The 14,981-nt window shown below is 37.9% G+C and overlaps 2 protein-coding genes across 2 annotated transcripts; one reads left to right on the forward strand and one right to left on the reverse strand.

Annotated features, from left to right (window-relative positions):
- Positions 1 to 1,488: 1,488 nt before the first annotated feature.
- On the reverse strand, positions 1,489 to 2,189 carry LOC104233039 (small ribosomal subunit protein eS7-like). Its single transcript, XM_070172293.1, has one exon. The coding sequence runs from the start codon at positions 2,181 to 2,183 to the stop codon at positions 1,500 to 1,502; it is 684 nt and encodes a 227-aa protein (XP_070028394.1). The 5' UTR covers positions 2,184 to 2,189; the 3' UTR covers positions 1,489 to 1,499.
- Positions 2,190 to 8,019: 5,830 nt separating this feature from the next.
- Positions 8,020 to 8,478, forward strand: LOC138890322 (uncharacterized). The gene has a single exon (XM_070173698.1). The coding sequence runs from the start codon at positions 8,020 to 8,022 to the stop codon at positions 8,476 to 8,478; it is 459 nt and encodes a 152-aa protein (XP_070029799.1).
- The last annotated feature ends 6,503 nt before the right edge of the window (positions 8,479 to 14,981 follow it).

A 14,981-nucleotide genomic window follows, 5' to 3' on the forward strand; every position in this document is an offset into this window, starting at 1 on the left:
AAAAGCAAAGGGTGCAGCTTTCCACCACCTACAAATTCCTCCTCCGCCGCCGCTGTTGAGAAGTTCATCTAGAAGGGGTTTTAATAAGCAAGATGATCCATTTTTGATAGCCTATAAAGAGTGCACAAAGAGCTCAAGAAAAGGTAACAAGTTTTTAGGTGGTTTTAGTAAGGATGATTTTGGGTTTGGGATGAAGAATAAGAAGAAAAATAAGTCTATTTTCTCATGTAAGAATTCATGTAGTGTAATGGAAGATAATGTTATTAAAGTGTCACAGCTTCCTATTTCAAGATCGTTAAGATCAGAGAAAGGGAGTCCTCTAGTTTGAGGTATGAAATCTAGTTCTTATCCATTATTATAATACCTATATTTTGCTATAGCCTTTTCCCTTTTCCTTTTCCATTTTTTCTTTCAGTGTTTGGCTCTCTTTTGGTGTACAGCTACTTGGATATTATTGACCTTTTTTTGGTTACCGCACTTCATTTGTTACAACATTTTGTTTTTTATTTTTTCTTATGTTGTATACTTCGTGGTATAAAATATTAGCCCTTCCTCTACTCGAAATATGAACTTTGTTCCCAAAAATCTGAAAACCAAAAGGATATTTCGAATATGAAAGTGCTAAAACAGCTAGAATAATATGATCGTACATGACACAGTATGTATGCTTGATTAACGAGTCTCTATTTCCTTTTGATTGTATATATAACGGTGTTAAAAAAAATTATAGTATGTAACTTAATCAATTATATCGTAACTCTTTTTTAAGTTAGCATATCAAGTTTGCTGTGAAGAGTTACCATTACTTATAAAATATTGTAGGTCAATTTAACCTGATAGTATGAAAAATCAGTGCATCAAACTTAAACTATTTATTCCTTTTATTCTTTTGACAAAGCAATAAGCTTATTACTCATTAATATGCGACATTTAAGGGAAAAAAGGATTGGAAAACTTTTAATTTGTCACTTGAGTTGTATCATTAATGTTAGTGACTTTGGCACTTAAATATCTTTTTCTCGTCAGTTCAGTTGCAATATATACGATCTTTTACATTCTACTTCCTAATACATACAAAAATTGTTTGTCAGCAGCTACAGAGCTCTGAAGTAGAGATCCTGTTTGTTTTACAGATGATCAATAAAACTGCCCATCTTGACGTCAAATACTAACAAACATGCAAAACTCCAAAGATTGTATGAACTCAACTCAACCCAGGACTTGGCACAAAATACTCGAGTTGCAATTAATTTACATGCACTTGCAAATTAGAAGTGCTTTTTTCCAGCTAAACTCGTTGTTTTTTTTTTTTTTTTTTTGATTTATAAAACAAGTTGAATTATCTTTCTAGCAGATTGGAACAAAATTCCATAGAAACTCAAAACCAGTTTTAACACTGTCCTCTGCCTTCCAAACAAAATTTAAATGCCAAAATTTATAAAGTAGCCACTAATTTATAGTTCTGCATCGAAGAGATCAAGACCACTATTTTGTATGTTTTAAGCCTCTGTGATGGGGTACTCGAACACGACGTCTTTGCCTGAAAGCTTCCTGTAAACTGCAGAAAAGGTCTCCAGCTTGTACTCGGTGTTGTTGCGCTCCTTGGGGTCCAAGAAGACCTTCATTATCTTGGATCCATCAATACGATATCTAGTTCGCTTCCCAACAATCTCAGCTGGTACAACCAAGTCCTCCAATATAGCATCGTGAACAGAAGTAAGAGTCCTGCTGCGTGGTCGCTGGGCAGCAGAGCCTCTCTTGGGGGGCCTAACTATCCTCCTTGTGGCAATGAAGATCACATCCTTTCCACTGAATTTCTTCTCCAACTCCCTAACAAGCCGGACATGAACCTTGCGGAAAGCTTTCCTCAGTCTGTATGGCACGTGAATAACAACAGCTTTCCTACTTCCAGACACATCAATTTGAGCTGCTGAATTGATGTATAGATCCTTCAATTCACTTTTCAGCTCTTGGTTGGTGTTTTCCAAGTCAAACAAAGCCTGTGCAACGGACTCCTCAAATTCAGAAGGTTCAGCATCTTTGTCTTTGTGAATCTTTTGCCTTGACGTGTACATCTTCACAGATCTCTGAGTGTTCGGCAACGGCGGACAGATCTGTGAGTGTGCCGGAATCACTTGCCCTGACAGAAGATAACTCGTTGGTTTAAATTTCATCCTCAACATAATCTTTTTCTTCTTTCCTTTTTCGATACTCGAAGTCCTTCCCACTCTATATAAAAGAGCGCGCAGGTTAAAAATAAAAAATGTAGGCCAAATACTAAAACTCAAAGTAAAATATCAGAGGGGAAATACCCTGTTACAGTCAATATGGAAAATCAAGAGTCATGCTTCAATACACAAAATTAAGGTTGCCAAATTGGCGGGTCTGTCAAATTGGTGGGTCTGTCAAATTGCCGGTTTGAGCTGCGTCCAAAAGTTGGGCTGAGATGTGTTGGGTCATGATAGGCTAAAGTTTGGTCATAGCACAATTCGCCCAACTCTAATCAAGCTTTAATTAATGTGTGTTGTTTTCTTATGAATTGTTTATTTATCAAATAAGACTTTTTTTTTCCTTTTGTTATGGTCATATATAATATATCAAACAAAACAAGATTACTTAAAAGATATTTTAACAAAGTTACTCATGGATCAATTAGCACTAAAAACTAGAATGGATTGGGTCGAGATGAGCTGAGTTCAACGAGTGAGCGGATCAATTACCGGCTCAACCTTGGGCAGGTAGGATGAGTTAAATGGGTTTGGGTTCAGATTGCCACCCTTACACCGAACAAAAATGCTTTCTCTGCAAATAATTTTTTTGGAAAAGGGCCAAATATACCCCTGTACTATCAGAAAAGATTTAAATGTACACTTCATTATACTTTGAGTCCACATATACCCTTGTCGTTATACTATTGGTTCAAATATATCCCTTTTCCGTTAAGTTTATCCAAAGTGAACATCTAATCCTACATGTCACTGACATTTGATGAGGTATATGCCACATGGCTTGCCACCTCAGCGCCCCTAACCCATTTTACCTCTCACTTATATTTTTTTCTCTACCATTACCACTACCATGAAAAATATTGTATTTCAAATTTTAGTCTTTTATATATGGATTGCTGAGGTGGCATGCCATGTGACATCCGCCTCATCAAATATCAGCGTCACGAAGGATTAGATGTTTATCTTGGACAAACTTAACAGAAGAAATGTATATTTGAACCAATAGTATTACGACAGTGATATATTTGGACCCAAAACATAACGAATGGAATATTTAACCTTTTTCTCATAGTACATGAGTATATTTGGTCTTTTTCCATAAAATTTTATATGAATGGAGGATATAAATCCACATGCACTAGAATTAGAAACAAACAGAGCCAACAATATAAATAGACCTGAGAGAAGGGGTAAAATGACAGATATATATTAAACCAGATAACAAAAAGTAACACAGAATAACTGGAATTTTATTCTGAATTAAGCTAGGGCTAAAGATTTTATGCTTGCCAATATTGGACAGTATGCAATTAATCAGGTGTCAACCAAAAAAATTACTAAGTATTATTTTAAGAACTTGTAGAACCAAGAGACTCCATATCAAATGTTGCAATTATTAGTGATGTTAGCTGCTGTTGTTAGTACTTAGCTGAGAATATTAGAGTTAGTTACGCAGCTAAGAGTTAGTTACATTATAGAAGCTTCCGGAAGTTAGTTGAAGTCACAAAGTTAGTTAGGAAGTTTGTTACAATTAGTTAGAGTATTGAGCTGAGATCTTCAATATATAGAGTGTAAAATGGACATTGGATTCATTCGTGAAAATATTATTCTACTCTTACTCTTAAACTCTTCTCAAGCTAAATTCTCAGCACTAACCTGACTTTAGTTCATTGTTCTTCGAAATTCTTGCATTTTCTAGATCAATTTTCTCTTTGATTGTACTGTGTGCATCAATTGGTATCAAAGCTACACGATTCTCGAATTCACATCATGACTAAAAATAGTGAAATTGTGACTAGAAATAGAAGCCAGGAGCAACAATCACAAGATATGGGAGAAAAACTTGTACATATTCAGCTACAGTTACAGAAGCTCATGGAGGGAATGTCGAACATGAATGAATGCAATTTAATGGCAGATAAGGTGATTGGGGAGATGCGGTCAACCGTTAACAATCTCAGCAGAAAAGACAGTGGAATTGAAGCTCGAAGAACTGAATCTTCATTAGAAGACAAAGATGGTTACATGGAGGTCGTACCTGAAAGAAGGATGAGAGACAATCAATGAAATCAAATAGTTGCTGCTAGCAATTTCTTCACTAGATACTAGAGGTTAGAATTTCCTAAATTCTCTGGCTACGATTTAAAGACTTGGTTATATAAGGTGGATCAGTTTTATGCTATGGATGAAGTTCCATTTGATCAGAGTCTCAAGGTCACTTCAACCCATTTGGAAGGAGAGGCTATTGCTTGGCATAAGTAATATATCAAAGCTAGAAACTCAGTGATCGATCCTACTTGGACTAGGTATATAATAGATTTAAATGAGAGCTTTGTTGAAAAATTTGAAGATCACATGGAATCTTTTAAGAATTTGGTGCAAACTGGCAGTGTGAAAGAATATCAAGCCGAGCTTGATAGGTTATTGACTGGGGTGAACCTCTCCAATAAAAATATAATAGTTGTTTCTTAGGAGGTTTGAAACCTGAGCTTAATAAATCAGTAAAGGTCCAAGCCCCAAGAACACCAATGCAGGCCTACAAGATTGCAAGACTGCATGAGAAACTGTTTAAAGCTCAAGCAAAGACTTGGGGTCTAAAACCTGTGAGCAAGTCAGCTCAGGGTGGGTTGCTACCTACTCCAAATCAGTATAAACCACAATTTTTTTGAAAAACCTACTATTCATCTACCTGCATTCAAGAAGCCAATTGAATCACAATAGAGTAGAACTAATAGAATCCTAGGGAGAAGGTTAACTGCAACAGAAATGGATGATAAGAGGGCTAAGGGTCTTTGTTTTTTTTCCTGGGATGAGAAGTATGTTCCAGGACATAAATGTAACTCAAAATAGGCAGATCTATATGATAGAAATGTTGATGAAGAGATAGTTGTGAATGAGGCAGGAGAAGATCCTCTGCAGGAAATTATGGAGGGAACAGATGAACTAATGACTATATCACTGCAAGCCTTTACTGGTGTAACAAGCTATCAGACCATCAGAGTTACTGGATACCATGAGAAGAGACCTTTGCAAGTTCTTATTGGCACTGGGAGCACACACAACTTTATTGATCAAGACATAATCAAGAAGTTGGGGTGTCAAGTAAGCAGCATTATGGCTCAGTCAGTAAGTGTAACTGATGGAAGGAAGGTGCAGATAACCTCAGTCTGCAGAAATCTTCAATGGCTCTTACAAGGTACCACTTTCAGTTCTGATTTCCTGCTATTATCTTTGGATTTTAAGAGTACAATGGCTAAATATCTTGGGTAGAATCCTATTTGACTTCAGAAATAGGACCATCGAGTTCATGTATCAAGGTAAAAAGCATGTACTAAAAGGGGCAGCTAATTAACTAAAGTCAACTAAAGCTAAGAATGTTAATAAACCCGAAGAAAGAAGTACTCAATTCTTTATGCTAACTGTAACAACTAGTGAAGGGAGGTACTTCTTGCCATAATATTCAGGTTACACAAGGAGAAGTAATTGCTCCTGAACTATTTGAGTTGATTGAGTAGTATGCCAGCATCTTTTTTGTGCCTAGTACTTTTCCACCTCACAGAGGTGATTTCATAGAATACCCTTGGTTGGAGGGTCCAATCCAGTCAACAAAAGACCCTATAGGTATCCTGGGGTTAAAAAGAAAATTATAGAGAAGTTCGTACAAGAGATGTTATATCAAGGAGTCATACAACATAACACAAGTCCATATGCATCTTCAGTTGTGTTGGTTGGGAAAAAAGATGGGAGTTGGAGGTTATGTATTGATTACAGGGAATAGAATCAACTGAATATTAAAGATGAGTTTCCTATACCCATTATAGAAGACTTGTTGGATGAGCTGGGAGGAATTGTGGTGCTTTCTAAGATTGATCTTAGAGCAGGATATCATCAGTTAAGAATGGCTGAAGATGATTCTCATAAAGCAACTTTTAAAACTCATGAGGGTCATTATGAATTTCTGGTTATGCCATTTGGCCTAATGCTCCATATTCCTTTCAAAATTTCATGAATTCAGTTTTTAAACCATTGTTCAGGAGGACAATATTGATTTTCTTTGATGCTATTCTAATATATAGCAAGTGTATGTCTGACCATATTGCACATGTGAAAGCTGTCTTTGAACTAATGTACAAATTTAAATTGTATGCTAAGATGTCTAAGTGTGCATTTGGAGTTTCTAAGGTAGAGTATCTAAGCCATTTTATCAGTCAAGAGCCTAAGAACATTACAACAGTAGAACGGTGGCCTATTCCTACTAATGTCAAACAGTTGAGAGGCTTTCTAGGTCTGGTTGGGTATTATAGGAGATTTATACAAGGCTATGGAGCCATTTGCAGGCCATTGCATGACCTACTCAAGAAGGATGGTTACACATGAAATTCTGAAGCCACCACAACTTTTGGTAAACTAAACCAAGCATTGATCTCTGCCTCTGTGTTGGCAATTCTTGACTTCACAAAGCCTTTCTTAGTGGAGACTGATGCAAAAGGTAAAGGCATAGGAGCTATACTCATGCAACAAGGGCATCCCATAGCCTACATCAGCAAATCATTGACACCTAGACACCAGGCAATGTCTGTTTACGATAGGGAATTATTAGCTCTTATATTTGCTGCCACTAAATGGTCACATTATCTCTTGGGAAGATAATTTATAGTCAAGACTAATCAGAAATCTTTAAAACACTTATTGGAGCAACATATCCAAACTAACTTTCAAATAGATGGCATTTCAAAATTGATGGCTTTTGATTTGTCGATTGAATGCAAGAAGGGGCTGAAAATAAACTATTGATGCCTTATCAAGGAAGCCAAATTCTGAATTATTAGCCATCTCTTTATTATCTCCTAATGATTCACTATATAATCAGATCCAGGCAACTTGGACTTCTGATGATCATCTATAGGAGTTAATTGCTAAGTTACAGAACTAGCCTTATAAATCATTCACCTGGTACAATGAGAAATTAAGGTGGAAGGGTAAATTGGTGATAGGTGTTGACCAGCATCTTAGAACAACCATCATTGGGTTATGGCATTCCACTACACAAGCTGGACACTCTAGTATGGATACTACATTAAAGAAGTTGCAAGCTCTTTTTACTGAAAATCAATGGCTGCAGATATAAGGGACTACATTAACAAGTGTGATATATGCCAAAGGCACAAGTATGATGCTGCTGCTTATCTTAGTTTGCTACAGCCAGTCCCTATTCCTGATGAAGTATGGACTAACATCTACTTAGATTTTATTCAAGGCTTGACTAAACCTCATGGCAAGGATGTTATTCTGGTTGTTGTGTATAGACTCAGTAAGTATGGACTTTTTATGAGTCTGCAACACCCATATACTGCTCATATAGTGGCCCAATCCTTCCTAGATAATGTTTACAAACTATATGGATGGCCTGTTACAATCACAAGTAATAGGGATCCAGTGTTTTTCGGTAATTTTTGGCAGGAATTGTTTACTTTGCTAGGGGTTTAGCTGCAGAGATCTACCTTATATCACCCTCAAACTGATTGGCAAACTAAAGTTTTAAACAGAACATTAGAGAACTATCTCAGGTGCTTTTGTTCTAATAGTCCTCATGATTGGCCTAAGTACTTACCATTAGCTGAATGGTGGTATAACAACACATATCATACTGTTATTTAGTGCAGTCTTTATGAGATATTATATGGTCAAAAGACACCACTCCATCTTCCTTATCTAGCTGGAGAAGCTGCATTAGAGATGGTTGATAGATCATTAGCTGCTAGAGAAGCTATTGTTTAGTGCACATCAGAGAATGAAGGACTTAGCTAACAACCATAGGTCTGATAGAAGCTTTGAAGTAGTGGATTGGGTGTATCTCAAATTACAGCCTTACAGACAGGTTTCAGTTGCCACTAGGCCATTCAAAAAGTTAGCTGCCAAGTACTATGGCCCTTATCCTATTGATGGTAAGGTTCGAGCTGTTGCTTACAAGCTACTGCTACCTGCTGATATCTTGATCCATCACACCTTCCTTGTATCCCAACTAAAAAAGTACCATGAAGTTCCTGCTGTCATCAATCATCCTCCTGTATTTCACCTCTCTAGTCCCTACAGTCCATTTCCTGAAGATGTCCTAGCAAGAAGAATGGTGAAGAAGGGCAACAAAGTTGTCGTTCAAGTGCTAGTGAAATGGACAGATATTGATCCTGCTCAATCTATCTGGGAATATCTTTTAGAACTTCAATACATATTTCTTACATTTCAATCTTGAGGGCAAAACAATTCTTCTGTAGGGGGTATTATTGCAATTATTAGTGATGTTAGATGTTGTTAGTACTTAGTTAAGAATATTAGAGTTAGTTACACAGCTAAGAGTTAGTTACACTATAGAAGCTTCCGGAAGTTAGTTGAGTTAGTTGAAGTCACACAGTTAGTTAGGAAGTTTGTTACAATTAGTTAGAGTATTGAGCTGAGATCTTCAATATATAGAGTGTAAATTGTATATTAGATTCATTCATGAAAATATCATTCTACTCTTACTCTTAAACTCTTCTCAAGCTAAATTCTCGATACTACCCTGACTTTAGTTTATTGTTCTTCGAAATCCTTGCATTTCCTAGAACAATTTTCTCTTTGCTTGTATGTGTGCATTATCAAACCTTTAATATCTACTATACTAATCCTCTGCTTTCATTTTATTTCAGTTCTTAACTAATTCTACATTTGTTCCTTGAGATTATAGGTTTTCCAGGACATGAAAAGAACCACAATCTTCTGAATGTTCCATATTACTAATATACAAATTACTGGTGGAGGATTATTTGCCATTCCTGAATATGAATACTTCTCCACAAAAAGACTGCATACACAAAAATCAAAACAATATAAAAATATAGGAGCACTACAAAATCATAACAACCCTTAAATAGAAACTTAATTTTCAATATGCCCAATATATTCGTCAAGCAAATCAAGATAATTGATAAATTCTTTACATAATCAAGATTAAATATAAACCAAAAAATTCAAATAAATATTGCAAGATGAAACTAAAATGCATTACTGAAGATATATTCTGGCAAAAATTTTCCGAAAAGAGTAGTGTAGTCTAAAAGAGAACATGAGAAGTCACGGATTGAAAATAACAAAAATGTTAAGTTTAAAAGTGTCTTAATTACACTTTCAATATTTGTAATTATAACTATTTATCGGACGGGCTGGTCCGGGCTGGACACAAAAAAACAAACCATCTGGTTAGTGGGGCGAGTAGGGTAGTGGGCTGGTGTCGCGCCCCCTTTTTCCTCGCGAAGTCCGGGTTTTGACATTTTGGGATAACTCCTTTCCTTTTGGAATTGGGTAAGAGATTTGAAGAGTCGCCACCTAACAGATTAAGGTGCGTTAGGGCACCTAAAACAAATAACTCATGAAACCAGTTTACATCACCAGAAGTTGGGTAAGGACTCGAAATTACCTTGAGGGGAAGGTGTTAGGCACCCCTCGAGGTCCAGTACGGTGGGTCCTGGCCAAACTCAATTAAGTGAATTAGTCTTAAAGGAAAGTTGAACAATTTAAAAGATAATTACTTTAAAATAAGAATTAAAAGAGTCCTACGTTTTTTAGCCTATAGGATCATTTTCATGCAATACTCCCCAAATTGGGGTGTTACGCATAGCATTAACACATAGGTCATCATCTCCTTTACTACCCCATTACTATCTTTCAGTTGTTACCTAAGTGTTCTAGTAGCTTCTAATGCGTACCTTATGCGTGCACTATCCATCCCTTACATATAGTCCTGGAGGTGTTTAGGACTTCTATTTTGGATGGATCTAGACTCACCTACGTTGCTTAAAAATGAGAAAACTAAGCGACAAACAAAATTCAGATAGGACTATCATGTAAGGAGCAAATAAGGAGGCTCATGTCAACCTCCACAAATAGCCAACCAATGCACGCAATTCAAACAAACAAAGTTTTATAGTTTAGAATCTTATAGACAAGATATCTAGATGAGCATGAACAGAATATACAGTAGCTTTATTAAAGCGAGCAGCAGTACCTATCAGTTTGCCTACTAATTTTTTAATATTCTGAATATATGCATATTTCAAGCAGCAAGAAGTCACTATTTTTTTAGACCCAGAATTCTTAGTTACCCTACAGGCTTGCCTAAGTGAGGACCAGAGCAGAATCCTATAGGCATGGTATCTAAAACTGTTAATTAATGACTACAGTTTATAAATCAGTTACTGATTTTAACAAATAACTTTTTATCTCTTTAGATCCTCTAGACAAGCTTTCTAATTTATAGAATCAGTTGGCTCCTACAAACATGATTTCTATGTGTTAGGACTGATTTATTTATTTCCTATAGACATGATATCTAAATTGCATAAACTAGTTTTAAATTTCCTATAGGCATGGTATCTAAATTGCAGAAACTGATTTTATATATCTCAGATAGGCACGGTATCTAATTGATTTTTAGTTCCTATAGGCAGGATATCTATTAATCACGTGTGGGAAGAATTCACATTGTCAGGAAAATTGTTATTCAAATAGACAATATCCTACAGACATGATTACTAATGCATGTAAAAAATATGCATGGATCCTATGGACATGATTTTTAAGGCAAAGAATCTATGAACAGAAAATCTAGCATGCGAGTGAAGTATAGAACAAAGCAATCTGAAAGTCCTATAGACATGATCTCTAAACAAGTAGTAATACTCACATAATCACCAATAAACCTATAGGCATGATTTCTACTCGAGTTCCAAGCAAAGATATAGAATAAATCCCAGCTTTTACTAATAACCCCAGGCCCAACATCAACATGGAAACTAGGCCTTCAAGCAAACAGGTCTGATGTACATAGGTAGTCCATCCATAATACACAAATGGGCTTCTAATGTGTCAAAGTTCCCAAGGGCCTTAGGGACCTCGGACAATGCTCACACCAGAACCTTTCAAAGAGAATAGTTTTATAATAGGTTGGAAGACCAGCCCCAATGTGTCAGAGTTCAGAGAAATCTCATGGACCCTAGGCAGTTCTCACACTGGGGTGGTAGGACCCTAGATAGCTAAGAGTAAAAGTTTAAAAAGGTGATGACCCAAAAGGTCATCACTTGATTTACGAGAAAATTCTGTGTTTTGAGGCCTTAGAAGCCTCCTTTTTCCCTCACCTCAATTTGCGTGCATGGTCCGGGGTATATCCGAAACGCTTTTATGTGGAAATGTGATGAAAGTATTAATTTGGCCTTTAAAATTGAATTTAAGTTGACTTTGGTCAACATTTTGGGTAAACGGATTCGGACTTGTGATTTGATGGTCCCGAAGGGTCCGTAGGAAAATATGGGACTTGGACGTATGCCCGGAATCGAATTCCGACGTCCCAAGCCCAAGAAATAAATTTTTGAAAGAAATTGTTTTACTGAAAAATATAAGAGTTTTTGGAAATTTGATTATATTTGAAATTTATTATACCGGGTCTTATTTCGGTCGGTGAGAGACCGCTTGCTTTAGATGTTCAGGCTTTGGCCAATCAGTTTGTGAGGTTGGATGTTTCGGAGCCCAGCCGTGTATTAGCTTGCACAGTCGCTCGTTCTTCTTTATTGGAGCGTATCTGAGATCGGCAGTATGATGATCCTCATTTGTGTGTCCTTAGAGAAACAGTGCAACACGGTGGTGCCAAGTAGGTTACATTAGGAGATGATGGGGTTTTGAGGCTTCAGGGTCGAGTGTGTGTGCCTAATGTGAATGGACTCCGAGAGCTAATTTTAGAAGAGGCCCATAGTTCCTGGTCTCTCTTCATCCGGGCGCCGCTATGATGTATCAAGATTTGTGGCAACACTATTGGTGGAGGAGTATGAAGAAGGATATTTTTGCGTATGTGGCGCGGTGTTTGAATTGTCAGCAGGTAAAGTACGAGCATCAGAGACCTGGTGGTTTGTTTTAGAGGATTGAGCTTCCCGAGTGGAAGTGGGAGCGTATCACTATGGACTTTGTTGTTGGACTCCCACGAACTCAGATGAAGTTCGATCCAGTATGGGTTATTATTGATAGGCTGACTAAGTCAGTGCATTTCATTCCTATGATAGTCTCCTATTCTTCCGAGAGGTTAGCTGAGATCTATATCTGGGAGATTGTTCGTCTCCATGGTATGCCCGTGTTACCATTTCTGATCGAGGTACACAGTTTACCTTGCATTTCTAGAGAGTAGTTCAGCGTGAGTTGGGCATACGGGTTGAGTTGAGCACAACGTTTCATCCTAAGATGGACATGCAGTTTGAGCGGACTATTCAAATTTTGGAGGATATGCTATGAGCTTGTGTCATTGACTTTGGAGGCTTGTGGGATCAGTTTTTGCCTTTAGCAGAGTTTGCCTACAATAATAGCTACCAGTCGAGTATCCAAATGGCTCCTTATGAGGCTTCGTACGATAGGCGGTGTCGGTCGCTGGTTGGATGGTTTGATCCGGGAGAGGCTCGGTTGTTGGGTACAGATCTAGTACAGGATGCCTTGGACAAGGTCAGGATCATTCAGGATAGGCTTCGTATAGGTCAGTCCAGGCAAAAGAGTTACGCCGACCGTAAGGTTCGTAATGTGGCATTCATGGTTGGCGAGTGAGTGTTGCTTTGGGTGTCGCCTATGAAGGGCGTGATGAGATTTGGAAAGAAGGTCAAGCTTAGCCCTATGTTCATTGGCCCGTTTGAGATTCTTGATCGAGTGGGAGAGGTGGCTTACAGACTTGCGTTGCCGCCGAGGTTATCAGCCGTGCATCTAGTGTTTCATGTGTCCATGTTTTGGAAGTATCACAATGATCCATCCCACGTGTTAGATTTCAGCACTGTCCAGTTGGACAAGGACTTGTCATATGAGGAGGAGCCGTTAACTATTCTAGACCGGCAGGTTCGTCAGTTGAGATCGAAGAGTTTCCCTTCTGTTCGTGTTCAGTGGAGAGGTCAGCCTGCTGAGGCATCGACCTGGGAGTCTGAGTCCGATATACGGAGCAGTTATACCCATCTTTCTCCGACTCAGGTACTTCCTTCTTATGTTCGAGGATGAACATTTGTTTTAGAGGTGGAGGATGTGATGACCCAAAAGGTCATCACTTGTTTTACGAGTAAATTCTGTGTTCCGAGGCCTTAGAAGCCTCCTTTTTCCTCATCTTGATTTGCGTGTGCGGTCCGGGCGTATATCCAGAACGCTTTTATGTGAAAATGTGATAAAAATATTAATTTGGCCTTTAAAATTGAATTTAAGTTGACTTCGGTCAACATTTTGGGTAAACGGACCCTGACTTGTGATTTGACTATCCCGGAGGGTCCATAGGAAAATATGGAACTTGGGCGTATACCCAGAATCGAATTTCGAGGTCCCAAGCCCGAGAAATGAATTTTTGAAAGAAATTGTTTTGCCGAAAATATGAGTTTTTGGAAATTTGATTATATTTGAAATTTATGGTATCGGGCTCATATTTTGATTCTGGAGCCCGGTACAGGTTCAATATGACATTTAAGATGCATATGTGAAATTTGGTAAGAAACGGAAGTCGTTTGATGTGATTCGGACCGTAGTTGTGAAATGTGATACTTTGAAAGTTTTGAGATTTTTCTTAGATTTCTATGCTAAATTCGTTGTTTAAGATGTTATTTTGGCGATTTGATCACACTAGTAAGTCCGTGGATGTTTTTGAGGATGTGCTCATGTTTGGTTTGGAGCCCCGAGGGCTCGGGTGAATTTCGGATAGGCGTCAGAGTGTTTTTGGACTTAGAAAATTTGGTGTTTTTGCTGGTGTCCAGGTTTTTGTGCTATGCGATCGCATAGGTAGGTTCGCAATCACATAGTGTAGTCTCAAGGGACCCTATTTTGTGCTATACGATCGCATAGAAACTTCCGCGATCTTGTAAGTTAATTCTGGGGGTCACCATTTGTTCTATGCGAACGCAAGGCTTTTCACGCTATCGCACTGAGTTAACTAGGCCTAGGGAAGGGAAACCTATTTTTCCTCTATGCGATTGCACTCCCTGCCCCGCGATCGCAATGCCCATTCCCCTTTACTCTATGCGAACACATTCAATTGTGTGCGAACGCATAGGTTCCCTGTCCAGTTATTTTAAAACAGTAGCAAAATAGGATTTCTTCAAAACTTCATAAATTTTTCACTTAAACTCGAACTTGGGCGATTTTTGAAGAAGGATTTCACCACAAAACCATCAGTATGTGTTCTTAGACTTGTTTTCTTCAATATCCATTAATACCCATTAGATTTCTAGGCCTAAATCATGTTCTAAAATTGGGGATTTGGGTAGAGTTAGGGCTTTTTGAATAATTGGAATTTAGACCTCATTTTGGGGTCGGATTCCGAAACTAATTACATATTCGGGCTCGTGGGTGAATGGGTGATCGGGTTTTGCTCCGAACCTTGTGTTTTGACCAAGCAGGCCTGGGGTCAATTTTTGACTTTTTGGGGAAAATGATAGAAAGCCTATAATTTAGCATTGGGACTAAACTATTTAGCATTTATTGATGTTGTTAAATTAATTTGGACTAGATACAAGTAATTTGGAGGCGAATTCTAAAGGAAAAGCGGTGTTTGAGGCTTGAGTTGGCCATGAAAGTTTGAGGTAAGTGTTTGGTCTAACCTTAGCTTGAGGGATTAGGAGTTGTGCCTTATTTGCTACGTGTTAACTGTAGAGTACGACGTGTAGGCATGGTGACGAGTATCTATACATCGGTGTCAAGCATGCCCGCGAGTCTTGTATTATA

Source organism: Nicotiana sylvestris, chromosome 4, assembly GCF_000393655.2.
Source record: "Nicotiana sylvestris chromosome 4, ASM39365v2, whole genome shotgun sequence".
Lineage (NCBI taxonomy): Eukaryota > Viridiplantae > Streptophyta > Magnoliopsida > Solanales > Solanaceae > Nicotiana > Nicotiana sylvestris.